The 20,565-nt window shown below is 37.7% G+C and overlaps 1 protein-coding gene across 4 annotated transcripts; it reads left to right on the plus strand.

Moving 5' to 3' along the window:
• The first annotated feature begins 544 nt into the window (after positions 1-544).
• Positions 545-7,548, plus strand: LOC112711213 (uncharacterized). Of its 4 annotated transcripts, none has more exons than XM_025763818.3 (15): positions 545-932; positions 2,552-2,843; positions 2,922-3,069; positions 3,148-3,266; positions 3,376-3,457; positions 3,761-3,915; positions 4,566-4,722; positions 4,834-4,907; positions 5,099-5,210; positions 5,463-5,600; positions 5,770-5,807; positions 5,894-5,986; positions 6,432-6,515; positions 6,622-6,771; positions 7,124-7,548. In XM_025763818.3, the coding sequence occupies exons 2-15, from the start codon at positions 2,775-2,777 to the stop codon at positions 7,280-7,282; spliced, it is 1,578 nt and encodes a 525-aa protein (XP_025619603.1). In that variant the 5' UTR covers positions 545-932; positions 2,552-2,774; the 3' UTR covers positions 7,283-7,548. The 4 variants fall into 4 exon arrangements, with proteins under 4 accessions (XP_025619603.1, XP_025619604.1, XP_072059272.1 ...); XM_025763819.3 differs by having other exon boundaries at positions 571-932; positions 2,556-2,843; XM_072203171.1 differs by having other exon boundaries at positions 587-932; positions 2,552-2,621.
• The last annotated feature ends 13,017 nt before the right edge of the window (positions 7,549-20,565 follow it).

Here is a 20,565-nt window from a genome sequence, read left to right on the forward strand (position 1 = left end):
TACCATAACACACACTTAAGAGTATTCATTAACTATTAACATAATAAGTTTATGAAATTAAATTAAATCAAAATCTAATTGACATTGAAATTCTTTAATTTGAGGTTGATTTAATCTAATTGTATAAACTAATCCTGTTAATAGTCAATTAAGATTATTAGGTATGTGTTGTGATATTACTTAACGTATTATATCAACAAATTCTAACACTATTAGTAATTAAAATGATGAAAAGACTGATTGATAACTAATTTAAAATTTTTAAAGTATAAATTTGATTAAAAAAATTTTCAGAGATTAATTTAAAAAATAATTTGTTATAAAAAGTTAGAAACCAACTTGATTTGACCAGTCGGATAAAAATATCGGTCACCCACCCATCAAATCGGGTCGAGTTAATAATCGGATAGGAGGTGCATTAGAAATTTAGAATCGATGTGACCCAATTTGACCCTTACGGGTTTAGTGAAAGCCGGTGAACCCCGTCCGGTTTTTGAAACTCCCCAGTTACGACGTCGTTTCAGTTTCGGTTTTATAGAAGTTTGAAAACGCCAATTTCCATGACCCCCCCCCCCTTTTCTGACCCACGACGCCTCATTCCTCAGCCTCACCCGCTCACTCCCCACATTTTCCCTCCTCCCTACCTCACTCAGACACACACAGCAGCCGTCACGGAACAACGACAGCCAACGGAGGTCATCACTCCCCGCGCCGCCAGTATCTGCTTCCTCCGTGGTCCGTGCCTCTGCCTCCTCCGTTCTGGCTCGTTGGATCCTGTGCCCGTGCGGCCTCCTCTCCTCGTGCGCCGTACTCTCCTTGCCGGTGGCCTGCTTCTGCTTCTTCGTCTGGTTCTGCTTCCACGCTGCAACCCCAAACCGTGACTCTGCTTCTGCTTCCATGGTGCAACCCCAAAGTGTAGTGTGTAGGTGAAGGTGAGTTTTTTATTTTTTCAGTTATTCTATATTAATTTTTGTATACTTGATTTTTTCATTTTTAATGTAGGTTTAGATAAATTTATGCTAATTTTATTCTATTGATTTTATTAGATAATTGTATGCTAATTGTATGCAATAGGTTCTGTATGTTTTCAATTTTTTATGCTGATTGAGATTGTATGCTGTTCTGCATTTTTTCCGTTTTTTACGCTAATTGAGATTGTATGCTAATTGTATGTATAGGTTCCGTATTTTTTCAAGATGTATGTTAATTAAGATTGTAAGCTAATTCAAATAGATTCTGCATTTTAAGCTAATTCAAATAGATTCTGCATTTTTTCAGTCTTTTATTTGGCTAATTAAGATACTATAGTACCGACTAGTTTAATGTTTATTTTTGTTTAGTTATTTTTAGGAATTGAGACGTGATTGTTGTTAAAGTAGTAGGGAAGACATGTATGTTCAATTTTAACTTTAAACTTTTTGATGATTTTATAATTTTATTTAAGTGACACCGGGTTACTCGGTTCAACTAGTGACTCATCGGTTAAACCAATAACCCAATGATCTCGTAGTCTGATCGGTTTCATTATCAGTTCCGTTGTAATAACTATGAGCAATTGAGCATTTGTCAACTAAAAACCCATAGATACAAGTTAACACTTTGACTATCCTTCCAGCCAAAGTACTTGTTATGTAGGGAATTAGCCTCTTCCGCATTCTCAGTAAATTGTTTGAATCAATCACCTGTTAGATACACCTTTTTTTATAAAGTTCTGTTAGCACAGGGTAAGGGATTCTCCTTACTAGCAAATAAAAACCATGAAGCAGACTAGATCAAAATATAAAATATGGCTATCAGATACACCATGGCAGCAACAAACATAAATTTTTTGATTTACTTCAATTTTTTTGAACTTGTAGCATTTGTCAATTAAAAATGTTATATCTTGACTTGTAGCATTTTTTTGAATAGTGCAGTTAGATTATTGACTTGAAAACTTGTTATATCTTGATTTGTTTTATTCTATTTGTTTTTGTTGGGTCCTTCCCATGTCTAATTGGTTTTTATTTGTTCTTTAAGACTATGGAGTAATTACTGTACATTGTTGAATATAATATAAATTTATAATTTCTCTCAATTTCAAGCAGACATGAATTGAGTAGTTTTTAATTGAAATTGGTTATCAACTTTTTTACAGCAATATACAAAAATCCAAAAAAGAATGATTTTTGTTTGGCTGTGACTTGTATTTGCTGCCTACAAATATTATTAGATTTATCTTTGTTCATTTCACATGGTAGATTAAACCATGGTATAAATTCAGGGTTATGCTTCAATTTGTTAGTAAATTAGCCTTGTGTGTATACAACTATTATCCCCCCCCCTTCTGTTATTCTCACTATTAACTCTATCTTAAAATTAAAAAAATTCATTGAAAGTAGTGGGTTAGTAAGCTGGTAAATCTTATATTTTTGCATATCTGTTCTATTACACTTTTTTTTTTCTGTAATTTAAATATGGATGTCACTTATTTTCTTATAACTTAATTAGATTTGTTTATTTAACATTTTTTTTTTTTGCAAATTTGTGTTATTCCTCTAATTGAATTTAGTCAGTGGGATTGTGGCATACAAGTTTATTCGTGAAGGAGTCTCACCGCTTTATACTTGCTTGGAGTTGAGGTTGGTACTCTATCATTAAAATGTAAGCATACCTGAAAGTCAGTGAAGCTTCAAAATCAAGACATAGGAAACAGAAACGACCCAAATCCCTAATCCCTCCGTCCCCGCGCATTTTCCTTTCCTTTCTTCTGCATCACGAAGAAGAAGAAAAAGATGGTTTCACAGTACGGCTTCAAATTTGCCATCCACCTCATCACCAACCACTTCGGCAAAATCGTCGCTGTAACTATCTCTATTATCCTTGTTCCCTTTTCCACTAATCGTTCTGTAACTGCTCCCAAATCTTTTTTTCCCCTGCAGAAAGTATGTGAAACACTGTTTCGGAAGGGGCCCCTGTCTCTGGGAGAGATCATTCGCAGCACGGAGCTCACTCCGGAGCAAGTCAAGAACTCACTACTCGTCTTAGTTCAGCACAATTGTGTCCAAGCTTATGTCCCCGCCGATCAATGTACTATTGCTTTTCCCCCTCTTTTCTCTAATTTTTTCATGTTTGCCATTGAAATTATATTGTTCTCTGTAAATGTAGTTAGGGGTGAGGATGGATCCATGGCGACAGTGGAGTACCTGGCATTATTCGATAACATAATCCACCGTTTGAGGTTTCCCAAGTTCTTGGAGATAGCAAAGCACCAACTTGATGATGAAGTCAGCGAGCTTCTTCACCCTGCACATTGTTTTTTTGAAGCTTCCCAATTCAATCCTGTAAAGGTGGTTTTAATTTATTTATATTTTGTGGTCTTCTCTTGTATTGCAGTGTGAGAAGGTTCTTGATGGTTTGCTTCGCGATGGTAGGCTTACCCTCAAACAGATGGTTGAAAGAGCAGTCCAAGGAAAAGGCAAGTATTATTTTGCTTTGCTTCTATTAATTGTGAAAGATAAGTATGTTCTTTTGTTAGTATTTAAACTGATTAGTTGGTTGATCTGGGTCAAAATTTCGGTGCATGTGTAGGCTTAGTTGGTTTTCTAAGAGAGGTATATTAGTACCTTGTTACTCAAATATAGTCAAAAGTGTGGCTCTCTGTAAAACATTGAAAGTTTAAATTCCAAATTGTAGTTCAGCTCATTTATACGCTGCTAAATAGTAATACTGAATCCTCTAAAATTAGTCTGACTTAAATTCATCTTCTTTTATCTTTCAGAAAATCCTGGTGCTATAGAAGCTGTTGTTCGAGAGAGCTTTCATAAACTTTTGAAGGCACACTATATTGAACGCTGCCCCGCACCAGAGCCAGTTGTTTCTACACTCATTAAGGCAGAATCTGCTCCTAGAAAGCGGGGTTCTAAGATGGCCAAGGTAATTGGTTCTTGTCAATTTCTACAGAGTTGCATTAACGTTTATACATGACCAGGATTTATAGCCAGCTTTTGTGTAGCAGTCCCCATTTCTTTTTCAGTTTGTAGTGTTATAAAAGTACTGATTTGTCTTGCAATCAGATTGAGATGTCTGGGTATGTGTTGAGTAGGAAATTGAATAATTTGAACTAGCACAGCCCATCTGTTGAGCTTGGTATTTTATTGGTAAAGATGTCAATCACTAAAATTATCAAGATTCATGCAAACAATTTGGGCTGCAACCTGTTTGGTTTAGATTTCTGATGTATGGTAGCATTGATTAGAAAGGAACATTGAGGTAATGCGACAATGAGTTCAATTTACTAGTTAATGTTTGGTTTTTGTATTACACTAGTGACCCTCTATTTACTACTTTCTGATTTGTTTGCTTATTACTTTAAAAGTTCTGGTTCATCAATGATAATATGATATATATGGAAAAAAGTGGATATTTGGTGACCATTCAATATCATCATTTTGATTGACGTTGCAACAGCATAGTGTTCACTATTGTAACCTAAATATGTATTACCTCAATGTTGTTTCTTTTTATTGATAACCTTAACTTAATTAAGATGGGAAAAAAAAAGTTTTGATAATCCATGCTTCCAGAAATTTGAAGCACCAGAGACAATAGAACAACGTGTTCTAGAAGCTGCTGTGCCTGGGGAGGCAATCAGATTTGCTGTTACAGCATATACACTAGGTAATGCTGATAGAGAAGCAAAATCAGATGATTCCTCCATGGTAAATGATGGAGATAATAGTGGTAAGTTTATTGTCATCTTATGTGAATCACTAATTTACGTTACCAAATTTTACTGCACTCATATCAGTAGTATGATACTTATTTTCCTTCACTTTTTTACTTGGATTCAAGGTGGTATTGCAAACGAGGGGTCAATACTTTGGCGTGCAAATTTTGAGGAATTTATACGGCATCTTAGGCATAAGGTTGTTTCTTTTTATAAGTTTCCTGCTGTTTTGTTTTTTCTTTCTAATGATCTGGTTGATATATTTGTGGATCTCATGCCATAAGGTGCTGTTTTTAAATATTTGGTGAATTCTTCTTCTCCATCTTCCCTTAGCATTCTCTATATTATTATTGGATGAATACACGTGAAATATTCCATGCAAAATTACAGTTATTGGTCGAGAATGAAAGAAAGCGACTGGATGATGGAGCTGCAACTATCTTAAGTGCCATATTGGATGTGACTAAAACTGTTGAGAAAAAAGTGAAAATAGAGAAATCAGGTTAACCAGATTCCTTACTTCATAGAGCTATGATATTACTGTTGGGGCTTTGATTTAACTATTGCCATTTGCCCATAGCACCTCTCAGAATTTGGAAACCTAATATTGGATATTTGCTCCAGTGGTTTTCTCTCTTTGGTCGTTGTCTTTGTCTAATCGATTTCTCCTTCTATGAAAAATAAGAAAGAAGTGCACAACTGTTATCTTTTGGACTTGGTTGGCTAACAGAATGTTATCCTATACATGTTTCAGCTCCCCTATCGCTGGATTCAATATTTACTGAAGTGACGAAAACTGAACATGGTCGTACTATGACTATAGATCGTGTTAGAGCTTCTCTAGTACAGCTGGGTTGTCCACAGAGGAACTTCGATGATTCATATAGTATTGGTACCTATGATATATCTTTTTTCCATGTTAGGCTATTTTGTGCAATATAAACATCCTCCATTTGTTTTATTTATTTATTTTTTCCCCATTTGTTTGTGCCAATGAAATTCTGGTTTGTAACTCCTATTTTATAGTTTGAAGTCTGAATTACTTTTCATTTCCTTTTCAGATTTGAAGAGCATTGTTGAAATGGCTAGAAATGAGGAGGTTTTTATATCTGTCCTTTCCAAGTCAAATATATATGAGTATTTATGTTTTCTACATGTACTCTTGTTTCTTGCACTATGTTGCAGGTTGAGTCAATTGTGTTGAAAAGATTTGGAAGTGATGCGTACAGAATATTTAGGCTCCTGTCAAAGTCTAACTGTTTTCTTGAGACAGATAAGGTTATTAACTCTTATTGGCAAAGTTGTCTTAAACCCTCAAAAAAAAACCCCCAAAAAAATAGACAAGAGTTGATGAGAACATCGATGTTGAATGAAGAACTATTAGAGTAACATTGATGATATGCTCGGTAAAAGCAAAAATTTAGAAAATAAAAACTATTGTTCAATTTTTTATTATTGCGAAAAGAAAATTCCAAGCCCTGTATATTTATGATATGGTACTATTTATGAAAATAAATGAGGTTGTATCAAAAGGAATCTTTAGTTCTTTATGGTTTATAAAAATGCATTGAAGTACTTTATAATCCCATTTTAGCTTTCAAAAGAGGGTACCATATGGAAGGATAACAACGTATGATGTGCCAAAACCCAATTAAAGAGATTGATGAATTGACATGTACTGCAATCCTCCTATAACCTTATACCTAAACTCTTTTCATTGCAGATAGCAGAGTCCGCTCTTGTCGATAAAAAGGAAACTCCTAGATTACTATACAAGTTATGGAAGGATAACTACTTGTATATGGAGGTGACAATCTGATAAAATTTACATACGCAGTTTGTGAAACAGTTTAATTTGTGGTTTGGAACTTAAAAAATATCTAATATTTTCTGCAATCTAATCTTGCTTCCAGAAATTAGTTGTAACTGCAGCTAAGCAATCAAGATTTATGTTGTGGAAAGTTAATAAGCCTCTGCTTTGGGAATATGTGCTGGACGAGATGTACCATGCTGCCTTAAATTTGAGCTTAAGATTGGCTTTTGAGCAGGAAAAGGATGAAGATGTGAGTTACTCACTCTACAAGTTTGTTTAAAAATTTACCAGTCAATTGAGTTGTACAGCATCTTTTTGGGCCAATTCTATGATGTTTAACTTTTGTCTAACTTTTATAAAGAATTTTAAATATTTAAAAAATTATTTATTTTTATATTTTTTAAATTAAATATTAATTTTTAACTTTTTTTTAGAAAGTTAGGCACCACTTTTTAGGCATAACAATTACATTTTTTTTTTAATCCTTCATTGTGAAATTTAGTAACAAACTCATTGCTATAAAGATATACCAAAATTTTAGAGTGATAAAAGATAAAAAAGAACAGAGAGTGGTGCTTATGTGTTATTTGTGCTTGTTCCAGCTATTGCACGTTCCTGCAGACAAGTTGGTTCCTGCAGACAAGTCAAGCGAAGCAAATGCGCTACAGAAGAGATACCGGCGACTAAGAGATGTCCTCTTTCTCATGGGATCATCATTGATGAAACTTGATGATGCTCTGATGCTTTTCCATGACTTCTGAATGTAACTTCTAGATTAAGCAAAGGTTACAGACTTGACATTTTAATATTGCCAAAGAATTTGCAATTCTATTGTTCAGGTTCAGGAATTATAGCATGCAACGGAGTGCTGTGCGCAGATAGATCATAGAAGTGGTGATTTATGTAATAGATTCTTTTCTAACGAGGGAAAGAAGGGGTTCCCCCCGGGGGGGTGTTTGGAGGGAACAATAAGTTGTATATTTCCATGGAGTTCATTCATTGATTTTATTAATGCGCATCAATATCACTTTCATGGTGTTAACTGCAGTAAATGACCCAGACGCCCACATAATAGTGTAAAAGCATTCATGCGTTCTGGATAAAAAAGGAGGGTTGTGTTAGGTTTTCCACAACTAACATAAAAGTATAGTTGAATCCCCATGACATGAATCAAAGACATTATTGCGCTAAAGTTAGGTCGTTGTCTGGAAGCAATGCGTTGTATGGCTCGAGTACGGTATCAAATAAGCAAGAGTCGTTGCATCGGTGTCCGAATGTAGTGTTAAATGAGCAAGGGTTTTCGTGTTTTCGTGAACGGACGAGAGTAAATAAGCTAGTTCACAAAGTAAAAGGTAAAGGTTGGAGCGATAGAAGGTTGAGATTTGGGACATGGAACATAGGCACTCTAACAGGAAAGTCCATGGAGGTGGTGGACACTATAACAAGGAGGAAGATCAACATTATGTGCCTATAAGAAACAAAATGGATTGGTGCGAAGGCTAGAGAGTTGGATACTTTCAAATTTTAGTATACAGGAAAGATGCAGAATAGGAATGTGGTTGGAATAATTGTGGATAAGCAGTGGAAGAAGGAAGTAGTGAATGTCAAAAGGGTGGGAGATCGGATAATCTCTATCAAACTTGTGGTGGAGGGAGGTGCTTTCCATGTGGTTAGCGCCTATGCACCGCAAGTGGGTTCGGACGAACAACACAAGATAAGGTTTTGGGAGGATCTAGAGAGTTTGGTTCAAGACATACCTTTGGGAGATAAGGTTTTCTTAGGAGGAGATTTAAATGGCCATGTTGGGAGAGAAGTGACTGGATATGGGAGTATTCACGGAGGCTATGGTTTCGGGGTGATCAATGCCATAGATAAAACTATTTTGGACTTTTCCTCAACCTTTGATCTTCTCAACGCAAATACATGTTTTAAAAAGAGAGACGAACATCTTATAACCTATAAGAGTGGCATGACAAGCTCTCAAATTGACTTCTTGTTGATGAGAGTCAACCGAAAAGTTTGCATTAATTGTAAAATTATCCCAGGAAAGAGTTTGACAACACAACATAGGGTGCTCGACATGGATTTTCGCGTTGAGCAAAACTTGAGGAAAATACATCATACGAAGAACCCAAGGACGAGGTGATGGTGGATGAAAGGTGAGGAACAAAGAAGCTTTCTAAGACGGGTAGGAGAAGAGGCAAAGTGGGATGGGAATGGAAGCGCGGAAGAGATGTGGAGGAAAATGACAGAAGTTATTAGAAGCAAAAGAAAGCTTTGGTGAATCTAAAGGAATAGGACCAAAAGACAAGGAGTCATGGTGGTGGAATGCGAGTGTACAAGAAAAGATAAAGATAAAAAGGGAGTACTTTAAAGAGTGGTCTTTATGTCGCAACGCAGATAACTGGAAAAAAATATAAGGCGGCTAAGAAAGAGACAAAAGTAACTGTAAGTGAAGCAAGAACAAGAGCATATGAGGGTCTCTACCAGTCTTTGGGCACAAAAGAAGGAGAAAAAGGTATATATAGAATCGCAAAGAGCCGTGAAAGAAGAACGAGAGATTTGGATTAGGTTAAGTGCATAAGGATAAGGATGGAGAGGTGTTGGCTCAAGAGGAGAAGATTAATGAAAGGTAGAAGAGCTACTTCTATGAGTTATTTAATGAGGGACAGAAGACTCTTCTGAGCCTTGGTCGGTTATGCACAAGAGAAGAAGATCAAAACTTTGACTACTATCGAATGATTCGAGACTTCGAGGTAAAAGAGGCCCTAAAGCAGATAAAAAATGGCAGGGCAGTAGGACCTGATAATATTCCGATTGAGGTTTGGAAGGGTCTTGGAGAAAAAGGCATCAACTGGTTAACCAAACTTTTTAATGAGATTTTAAGGTCAAAGAAGATGCCTGATAAGTGGAGAAAGAGCACCTTGGTACCTATCTACAAGAATAAGGGAGATATACAAAGTTGCGGAAACTATAGAGGGATTAGACTTATGAGTCATACCATGAAGTTATGGAAAAGGGTGATAGAACGGAAGTTGAGAAAAGAGACACAAGTAACAGAGAACCAATTTGGATTTATGCCAGACAGATCTACTACTGAAGCAATATACCTATTAAGAAGGATGATGGAGAGGTATCGTAGTAATAAAAGGAATCTACATATGGTGTTTATTGATTTGGAAAAAATGTATGATAGAGTACCAAGGGAGGTCTTATGGAAGGTTTTAGTAAAGAGGAGAGTAAGGATCACATATATTCGTGCAATTAAAGACATGTATAATGGGGCCACAACTAGTGTGAAGACTCAAGGTGGTGTGACAAAGGAATTTTCTATTGGTATAGGATTACACCAGGGATCATCCTTAAATCCATACCTTTTCACATTAGTCTTGGAAGTACTCACAGAGCACATCCAAGAGTCTGTGCTATGGTGCATGCTTTTTACCGATGATATCGTCCTTATGGGAGAGTCAAGGGAAGACCTAAATAAGAAGTTGGAGTTATGGAGAGAAGTTCTAGAAGTGTATGGTTTGCGCATAAGCCATAGCAAGACGGAATATATGGAATGTAAGTTCAGTCTGAGAAGGGAAAACCCTAATATAGAGGTGAAGATTGGAGAAAATATTCTACGAAAAGTTAAAAGTTTTAAGTATCTTGGGTGCATTATACATGATAATGGAGAGATTGAACATGATGTAAATCATAGGATCCAAGCAGGTTGGTCAAAATGGCGGAGTGCATCTGTTTTTATATGTGACAAAAAAGTGCCTTTAAAACTTAAAGGTAAATTCTATCGCACCGCTATAAGACCGGCTATGCTTTACGGTACGGAGTGTTGGGCGGCTAAAGGGGAGCACGAACATAAGCTGAGTGTGGCAGAGATAAAGATGTTGAGATGGATGAGTGGTCATACGCGATTGGATAAAATAAGGAACAAAGATATAAGGGAAAGAGCTGGAGTAGCACCCATTGTGGAAAAGATGGTTGAATCACGTCTCAGGTGATTTGGACACGTGAGAAGAAGACCGATAGAACATCCAGTCAGGAGGGTGGATGAGATGGAAGATGGACAAGGGGCGAAAGGCAGAGGAAGACCGAAGAAGACCATTCATGAGGTGGTCAAACGAGATCTACATGTAAACGGTCTCTCTGTAGACATGATACATGACAGAGCAGAATGACGTCGTTTGATTCATGTAGCCGACCCCACTTAGTGGGACAAGGCTTTGTTGTTGTTGTTGTTTACATTTTTCCATCGACCAATGTTTACACTTACGAAGACATCAACTTGGTTGACTTGATTAATGATTGTGTTATTCAGAAAACACAAAAGAGTTGTTTATAGAAAAGAGTCTAATTCTTATGTGGAGAAGAGGTCACCGAAGGAGAAGGATCTAGTAGCTAGAAGAACTAAGAAAGTCAAGATGAATGTAGAAGGTCAAATGGAAGAATACATGGAGGAGGAGAGCCAGCTCTAAGTTGTTCCCAAAACATTGATGGAGGAAGGATTGGATAAATAGGTGGAGGATATAGTTCCTGAAACAACCCCCCAAAGTATCCTACAAGGATAGACAAATGAGCAATGGACTGGAGAAGCTAAACCCAGAAGAAATCGTCGAGATGGTAGCAGAAGAATATATCTCGGATGATGAGGCTATGGAGGAGGACTCAAGGAATCCCTTTAATCCAAAATCGAATACTGAAGTAACCCTGGAAGAGTATGATGAGTGGTGTAGACCATGGAAGCTATCTCTTATAGTAAATCCATTAGGGAAAAAAATTAGTCTCTAAATCATGGAGAGGTGTGTTAATAGAAGGTGGGCGGTGAAGGCTACGGCTCGAGTTATAGATATGGAGGGTGGATTCTTCTTGATGAGATTTGTTGATCAAGGAGACAATGTCCATGCCCTCTTTGAGGGATCCTGGATGATGGCAGACCATTACCTCCTCATCCAGCGATGGAGGCTCTTGTTCATCCCTCAGGAGAATGAGGTTCAGAAGGTTGCAATTTGGGTAAGGATACCATACCTCCCAGTTGAGTTATATGACAGGTACTTCCTAGTTCCTATGGAAAGTGGGGAAATCGATCGACATTCGGATTATTTTGTTGCTGCAAAAAATATACCCGAATTTTATTATTAATAAAAATACCCTTAAAAAATCTAAAATTTTAAAAAAATTCACAAATATTAACTGCGACGTTTAAGGTTAACAAAAGAAAGTAATGTGACAAACAGGAGTTAAACCCTAAAGTGGTCCCTGAGATTCACAATTTACACCAATTTAATCCCTGACTTACATTGCACTATTTATATCCCCGACTTTGTTAAAATTGCACCACGGTCGTCCCTCTCCACATCTCCGGCCAAATTAACTGCCACCGGCAGTGACACGATGCTGAGATGCCACGCTGGCGTATATAACGGCTAGCTGAGGTGGCAATTAAAACTGTTTGACCCATTGTCGTCCCTACACCTATTTTTAACCCTAATTTCTAGCATGACATCGTTATCTCTTCATCTTCTTGTCTTTGCTCAGCAACGTTCTTCTCCTGCTTTGTTGTTGTTACTCTTTGAACTGAAACGAAAACCATGATTGGATGTGCGAGCCAGGGTCAAGGAAGCTTTACACGATCAATGACAAGAACTTGGAGTCGGAGCAAACCGTTGCATGTGCCAGAGCATTGTGAGTGCGGCTGCCGGCCCGTGCTTCGGTGATCCGGAACAAATACCAACTCGAATAAACCCTTTTTTGGTTGTCCAAATTACAATGTGAGTTTTTGTTAAGAAAAATTGCTTAGTGATTTCCTGTTCTTTACTCCTTACCATACTTCATACACAGACTAGGGGCAAAACATGGTGTCAATTTTTCCTATGGACTGATGATGTAGAAGAAGAAGAAGAACATAAAGGAAGATTGGATGCAACTGCAAATGACAATGAGCAATTAAGAGTCAATTTAGCCTGGAGGATTGGAAAATTGAAAGTTAAAGTGAGGACCCAAAAATGTATAATACAATTCTTAGGTATACTGGTCTTTTTCATTGTAATTGTTGTATTAGTTATGACTTTAAAGTTCTGACAATGTTGTATGTAATGTGTTAAAGGATGAATGAAAGTAAGATAGAGTTAATTTTTTTCTTAAGTAATTGACGGGCGGAAAAATGCCGGTTAAGAAATATTAATAAAAGTTGCGTTGTGACTTGTGAGTACAGTCTTAACCGACGAATCTCCGCTGTCAATTTAGAAGATGTCACAATTTAAGAATAAAATACTGGGAGTAGAATTTCCAGGTCGTTCCCAAAGAGTTGACAAAAGAGTGTAATTTATTGGTCAGGAATTGTCTGAGAAAATTTAGAATTGGGAAATAGAAAAAAATGATTATCAATTGAAGCAATAAAAATTAACAAGAGGTTTTATAAATTTTAAATAAAAAGCCTTGACTAGCAGAAGATTAATTGGAATTTCTATCCTTGTTGATTTTCCCAAGTATAATAGTAAGAGGTTGTTGCTTCTGCTTAGTTATCCTTTACCTAATAAAGGAAAGTCAAGTAACTAAACCAACTCTGATTCACAAGTCCTAATCGTCTCCTAGGGAAGGATTAGAGTTAGTGAATAGAGAGTCAGCCAACAACTTCCAATCACAAATTGATACTTGAGTATTTCAACTCAAGGGTTTCCTATTAATCAACTCCAAAGTCAAGTTGGGAGTCTACTCCATTGACATGGATGCCTTTTTGCAAACATGTAAAGGGAGTAGAAAGAAAACATGGTAATTAAAATTAATTTAGTAAAAGCAATTCTTGAGCTAATAAATTAATTGGAGATAATCAAACAAATAATGGAATTAAATGTAAAAATAATCTTTGCATTAATAAATCCCAAAATCAAAGATATCCATATATGACTCTAAACAAACTGAATGGAAAAACAAAAGAGTAAGGAAATAATAAAGCAAATTATAGTGATAGAGACTTCAATCGAAGGTAGTAACTCTCTCAAGATTCAATCCAAAAGCGTAAAACTAAAGATCTCTGAACATGAATAACCCTATAGGAAGTAGTAATTTTTTTCTCTCTAGAATTCAAAACTTAACTAAAACTAAAGTGAAAGTGAATGTATCCTGAGTTTCAGCTTGCCCCCTGCCTCTAGTCTGTGTTTCTGGGCTTAAAACGGGGTCCAAAAGCATCCCAAAATTGCCCCCTGCGATTTCCGGTTAGTGCAGCACGTGACGCATTGTCACGCGTACTCGTCGCTGCGAAATTTTCTATTCACGCGTACGCATCGCTCCACGCGTGCGCGTCGCTGAATTTTCTTCTGGTCACGCGTACGTGTCGCTCCACGCGTGCGCGTCGATGCTCGCTCATGAAATCCTTAATTCCTTGTGTTCCTTCTTCTTTTGCATGCTCCTTTCCCATCCTCTAAGCCATTCCTACCCTATAAAGCCTGAAAACACTTAACACACAGATCCTTAATTCCTATCCTATAAGAGAGGATTAAAAAATAGCAAATTTAATGCCAAAGAGGCATGTTTTCAATCATAGCACCAAATTAGGAAGGAAAATATAAAACCATGCATTTTATATGAGTAAGTGTATGAAAGATTGACAAAATCCACTCAATTTAGTATAAGATAAACCATAAAATAGTGGTTTATCAGTAATGTGTCCTATTTTCTTAGTATACCTGATGTGTGGAAAACGATCCAACACAAAACTCACCGGCAAGTGTACCGGGTCGCATCAAGTAATAATAACTCACATGAGTGAGGTCGATCCCACAGGGATTGAAGGATTGAGCAATTTTAGTTTAGTGGGTGATTTAGTCAAGCGAATCAAGTATTGGTTGAGTGATTTGTGTTTAACCGGAAGTAAATGACAGTAAATGTAAAGGGGGAAGGGAATTTGCAGTAAATTAAAGAACAGGAAAGTAAAATTTGCAGAATCTTAAAGAACAAGAAAGTAAATGACTGAAACTTAAAGTGCAAGAAACATAAACTGCAGTAATTTAAATGGCAAGAAAGTTAAATTGCTAGAAAGTAATTGGGAATTGAGGAATGGGATTGCAGGATCTAAACAAAGAAGAAGTAAATTGCAGCAATTGATTGAGCAGAAATTGAATCAGAAGCAAATAGCATTCAAACAGAAAGAAAATAAAATGTAGCAAGGGTTCACAGAAGAACCAGAAGTAAATTGTGGTCTCAGGTCTCAAGAGACTAGGTAGCAGAGCCTAGATCTCTATTTGCCTTCCTAGATCCAAGTTAACAAAGCAATTGACAAGAATTGGAAGAGAAAGCAGTAGAAGAACAGAAATCAGATTCAATTATGCAGAAAACAAATTGAAAAGAGTTTGAATGGGAATTGAGACAGAATTTCCTCAATTTCACACACCCAAAACTCAGAAACAGAAGAGTAGAATTGCCCAAGTAAGAATGAGGAAGGAGATCAGTCAATTCTCCCTTGATCCTCTTAGTGCTCGGACAAGTCTCTCAAGAAAGCTCAAAGAAAGTGCAAATTCAAAGGCTAAGCCAAAAGTAAATCAAAAGGTAAAAGTTCCAAAAGTAAAAGTCCTAATTACATCAAACTAGCTTCTATTTATACACTTTCTATTCTTGGATTTTGGGATTTGGATGGGCTTTTGATTTGGTGAAGAAATGAATTCAAATGGATTTTTAATTTGAATTTTTGGCCCATTAGAATCCACTCCCAGGAGGCTGCCCTGCCCTTGTGGAGGGCAGGGCAAAAAATTGGTGCATGGTGCGGAAGTTTGGTGCGGCTTGGGTGCGTGTTGGTGCGGCTTGGTGCTGCCAGGAACGCAAAACGCTGCCCTGCCCGCGCCAAGGGCAGGGCAGAAAATTGTGGTGCTGCCAGAGTCGAAGATTGGTGCGCCAGATTCGTGCGTGGTGCGCCAGGATGCTGCCCTGCCCTCGCGGAGGGCAGGGCAGAAAAAAATGGTGCTGCCAGGAGAGGATCGTGGTGCGCTAGACGCTGCCAGGTGAGGATTTGGTGCGCCAGATTTGTGTGTGGTGCGCCAAGATCGTGCGCCAATCCAAATGCTGCCCTGCCCGCGCCAAGGGCAGGGCAGAGTTCCCTCTTCCACGTCCCGTGTTCGAAACACGGCTGGGGCACAACTTCAATTAATTTCCTTGGCTTTTTGGCACGGCAATCAACCTTAGTTCTTGGCTTCCTCATGGTTCCTTGTTCGATCCTTGTAGCATGCATGGGTGACATTTTTCCCTTGAATTTCTTCCTTGGAGAGTCCGATTCTGCCCTCCACAAGGGCAGGGCAATGTTCTCTTCCTCTTGGTCTCAAGGCACATTTTGTGCTCTGCCCTTGTAGTGGGCAGGGCAGAGTTGCCTTCCTTGGTTGGTTCCTTTATGTTGCCCTCCTAGAGGGCAGCCTGCCCTTGTGGAGGGCAATGTTGCCTCCCCCTTTGCATGCGGCACGCTTCATATGGCTTTGGCCACGCTTTCCTTTCCTTAGGTCACACTTCTTAGGCCACGCTTTTCCTTTTCTTTTCTTTTCTTCACCTATAATAAACCAAAACAACCACTCAAAGTATCACTAAATTCAAGAGGCTTATAAATCAATTAAAATTCAATTAAAATTAGCTTAAACCTCATGGATTATCATTAATTTCATGGTGGTTGCTTGATTTAAAGAAGTTATGCATTTTCACTCCAAATCACTTACTTAGGATGCAAGAAAGTGCATAAATGCTAATCAAAACAAGTGAAATTAGCTTGAAAAATGGGTATATGATGACTTGTCATCAATACCTTTTTACTCCACAATATCTACATGTGAAGGTCTTCAGATGCCTTTTCAAACTTCCACTTGGTTTGGCTTTCTTGTTACCACCGTTACCTTCATCAGCATCTTTTATCCTTTTCTTTGTTAGAGCTCCTGGCCTCCGCTTAATGATAGGGGCTTGTGGATGACTGTAAACATATTTCTCCCACAATGATTGATCTGAAAGATGGTTAATGTGATGGGTATAAGTCTTGTTGTATGACTCCATAGTATACAAGTGGTGACAAAAGTCTTCCGGTCTTTTGTTCACCGTGCAAGGGCAGCACAAGCATGAATACAAGGAATGCCTACAGTTAGTTACATAAATGCAGAGTGAGATAATCATCAAAGTAATGAATACATAAATATTAATAATTAAGTAAAAGAGATTGATAAAGGTCACCAGTTAACATCCAGAATTGGCAAGTAGTCTTTTTTCAAGATCCACCATCACAGTTAAGTCAACATGAAGAACTTCCTTGCCCTTATTAATAGACCTTCTATATGTTCCAACAGCCTGAGATCTTGTGATTCTCCTAGGTAAGAACTGAGGTTTGGACTTCATTTTTGATTTGCCTTTGCCTTTTGCTGTGGAGCATGCCTTGGTAGTCTCTCTCAGTTTGGTATTCAGGTTTAGGTTGGGCTTTTGAATGGGCTTTTGAGTCAATTTGGGTTTGGAGATCGATGTTGGGTTGGGCTTTGACTTAGACTTGGGTGTCAGGTTAGATTTGGGCTCTAGAATGGATTTGACATGAGTCTTAGCAGGATTTGGATTAGGAGTTGTGTTAGCATCAATGGGATTTGGAATAGGGTCAGGGTTGTTTTAGGAGGGTTTGGAATAGGATTGTTTATAGGGCTTCGGCTGGAGAATGAAGCAGACTTGGGATTCAGTTTTGTAGTTGTGTTCGAGGTGTTACCATCAGCTTTGGGACCCTCATTTGTGTTCTTCTTACTCACCAGGTCTCCCTTACCAGGATATTCATGAGTATCATCAAACCATATCACAACTTCCTTCCCTACTAGCAACTCTAGTATGGACACCCCATACTCAAAATACACATCAATAACTCCATCATTCTTCCGTGCAGCAAAGCACATCTATCTTAACTCATCATCACTTGTAAGAGCCCTTAGTCCACCATCTAAGCTCATCCCCGAAGGCATCCACCAGCACTGAAGTATGTTGTCATACCCAAGCTCCTTGTAGTAGTTTTGTATTCTCATCTAAATCTCCTAAGCAAGTTTTGTTGTTCGGTGAGTACACTAGTATTTCATCATCATTTTTTTAAATGTTTACCCATGATCGAACATGATATCCATCAAAGTCTCCATCTGCTTTATGTGGAAAAATAAATTGAAGAATCAAACAATTAGATTCACACATACAACAATAAACCATGACATTCAACCACAAACAAAACACCAGAAATACCCATCAACCAACCCGAAATAAGATTGCATTAAAAACAGAGCATGGAAAAAAATTTCACTGCCCATAAAACCCTAGCAGATAACGAAAAACTTTAAACTTTCATCAACTAAAATCAAATTTTCACCCAACAGAGATAATGACGCATAACTGTAACTTAAAAAGCATTATTTTTTTCCAGTTCAGACCTACCTTCGTGTGTTCGTGATGAACTCTTTCTCCTTCCATCAGCGACAACAATCGCATACAACTATCACAGTGGCAGCGAACTCCATGAAGCCGAGCATTTTCACCATTCAAACCCTATACAGTTGCTCGGACTCAGGATTTCATGGCGCGTAGTTTTGGTGTTCAGAAGAAGAAGAGGAAGATGAAGTGATCACAGAGGTTAGCTGATTTGGGTTTCGACTCTCAACATCTCTCAAACGACGCTGTTCTATCCATCTTTCTTTTTAGCGCCAAAATTGACACTCCAGTGTGGCACCCAACAGGGCATCTCAGCGCCATGTCACTACCGGTGGCAGTCAATTTGGCCGGAGATGTAAAGAGGGACGAGCGTAGTACAATTTTAACAAAATCGGAGATATAAACAGTGCAATTGGTAAGTTAGGAACTAAATCGATGCAAATCCTGAATCTCAGGGACCACTTTGGGGTTTAATTCGACAAACAGAGATTCCAATTTCATTCCTCTCTTCTCTTCTCTCACTCAGCCAGCCTCTAATTCACTCATTCACCATCCGCAGTACCTCTATCTACCGTGATAGAGCTGTTGGCAAACCACCATGATCACAACACCATCTCCCTCCCTATTCTCTCTATCTTCTCTTATTTCCTCACACTCGCTTTTCCTATCTCAACTCTTGACCATTAACACAACCCAGTCATTGTCCTTCTCTTCAAAATCACAAAAAGAAACAAAAACGAAGATCAGATCAAAGAATAGAATATGCACCGCTTCAAATTAAAACTCTAATTTTTCTAATTTAAAGTAATAATTTTTCAAATTTCAATTAAACCTAAATTTTAGAATGATTTCATGATGGGCATCCCTAAATTTCTTAGATCCTCGAATTGCACATAATACTAATTTGATTCCAGTGGCAATGGGAGGAAAAGATTATGAAGAGTTAGCGCTAGGAGGAGAAAAAGAGGATAGTGGACCTGAGAGAAAGAGAAAATAAAGATACGACATTTGGATGAGGAAAGAGAACTAAGCACTGAAGAAGCTGTGGCTGTAAAAATAGAGGACTCAGCACTGCTACCTCTTGAAGCTAGAAAAATTCCCAAAGAAAAAGAGCAGAGGAGATGACAGAGCTTACAGAGAAAAATGAAAAAGCCGCCATTGATGCACAGAAGAATGAGAAGAACAACATGAAACAGATAGAGATATCGGTAAGGAGAGAAGAGAAAGGAGAAAATCACAAAGATGAAGAAGATGGAAGGGAGAGAACCAGAGAAAGCACGATAGAAGAGAAGGAATTGGAGAATGGGCGAGTGAGAGAAGAAAAGAGGGGGGAGACGAAATTGGAACATCCGTTTGCCACGTTACTCTTTCTAGTTAACCTTGAACGTTGTAGTAAACGTTTTTGAATTTTTGCCAAATTTTAAATTTTTGTGGGTATTTTTGTTAATAATAAAATTTGGATGTATTTTTGATAGCAACAAAATAATTTGAATGTATTTTTTGTGGTTTATCCTTTATTTTATATTTTAATTGTTTATTATGAATTAAAGTTTAGATGTGTAGAGCTTCGTCTAAAGGCTTCAACACTCTTATCAAGAATCTTACTTGTTGCTATGACAACTTTTTTTGTATTTTTCTTGAGACTCACATTTCAGAGAATAGAGCTAAAACTATTATCAAGAAGCTTTGTTATGACTAGGAGTCAAAAAAGACAAGGAGGCCTGCCAGGGGCCTACAACCTGGCCTATCTGGCCTGTTATAAAATAGTTTCAGGTCCAAGCTGATTTAAAAGCCTAATTCTATTAATAAGTCAGGTCTAAGCTCACATTTCTGGACTGTACTATAAGTTTGTGCGTTTTTCTGTGATTTCAGGTATTTTCTGGCTGAAATTGAGGGATCTGAGCAAAAATCTGATTCAGAGGCTAAAAAAGGACTGCAGATGCTGTTGGATTCTTACCCTCTTGCACGCGAAATAGATTTTCTGGAGCTACATAAGCCCAATTGGCGCGCTCTCAATTGCGTTGGAAAGTAGACATCTTGGGCTTTCCAGCGCAATTGAGAGCGCACTAATTGGCTTTTGTAGCTCCAGAAAATCCATTTCGCGTGCAGGAGGGTCAGAATCCAACAACATCTGCAATTCTTTTTCAGCCTCTGAATCGGATTTTTGCTCAGGTCCCTCAATTTCAGCTAAAAAATACCTGAAATCATAGAAAAACACAAACTCATAGTAAAGTCCAGAAATATGATTTTTGCATAAAAACTAATAAAAATATACTAAAAAGTAACTAAAGCACACTAAAAACTACATGAAAATACCACAAAAAGCGTATAAAATATCCGCTCATCACAACACCAAACTTAAACTGTTGCTTGTCCCCATATTCAAGATAATCAAGAGGTAATACATCTCAGGGTTTTAAGTGAAGCTCATATTCTAATTAGATGAGCGGGGCTAGTAGCTTTTTGCTCCTGAACAGTTTTGGCATCTCAATTTATCCTTTGAAGCTCAGAATGATTGGCATCCATAGGAACTCAGAATTCAAATAGTGTTATTGATTCTCCTAGTTTAATATGTTGATTATTGAACACAGCTACTTTATGAGTCTTGGCTGTGACCCTAAGCATCTTGTTTTCCAGT

This window comes from Arachis hypogaea, chromosome 9, assembly GCF_003086295.3.
Source record: "Arachis hypogaea cultivar Tifrunner chromosome 9, arahy.Tifrunner.gnm2.J5K5, whole genome shotgun sequence".
Classification (NCBI taxonomy): Eukaryota; Viridiplantae; Streptophyta; class Magnoliopsida; order Fabales; family Fabaceae; genus Arachis; species Arachis hypogaea.

Excerpts from the sequence above, each read along its gene's own strand:
- LOC112711213 (XM_025763818.3), top strand. The coding sequence starts at position 2,775 with ATGGTTTCACAGTACGGCTTCAAATTTGCCATCCACCTCATCACCAAC. Across the intron at positions 2,844-2,921 it reads ACTTCGGCAAAATCGTCGCT|AAAGTATGTGAAACACTGTT; the intron begins GTAACTATCTCT and ends TTTCCCCTGCAG. Across the intron at positions 3,916-4,565 it reads GGGGTTCTAAGATGGCCAAG|AAATTTGAAGCACCAGAGAC; the intron begins GTAATTGGTTCT and ends CCATGCTTCCAG.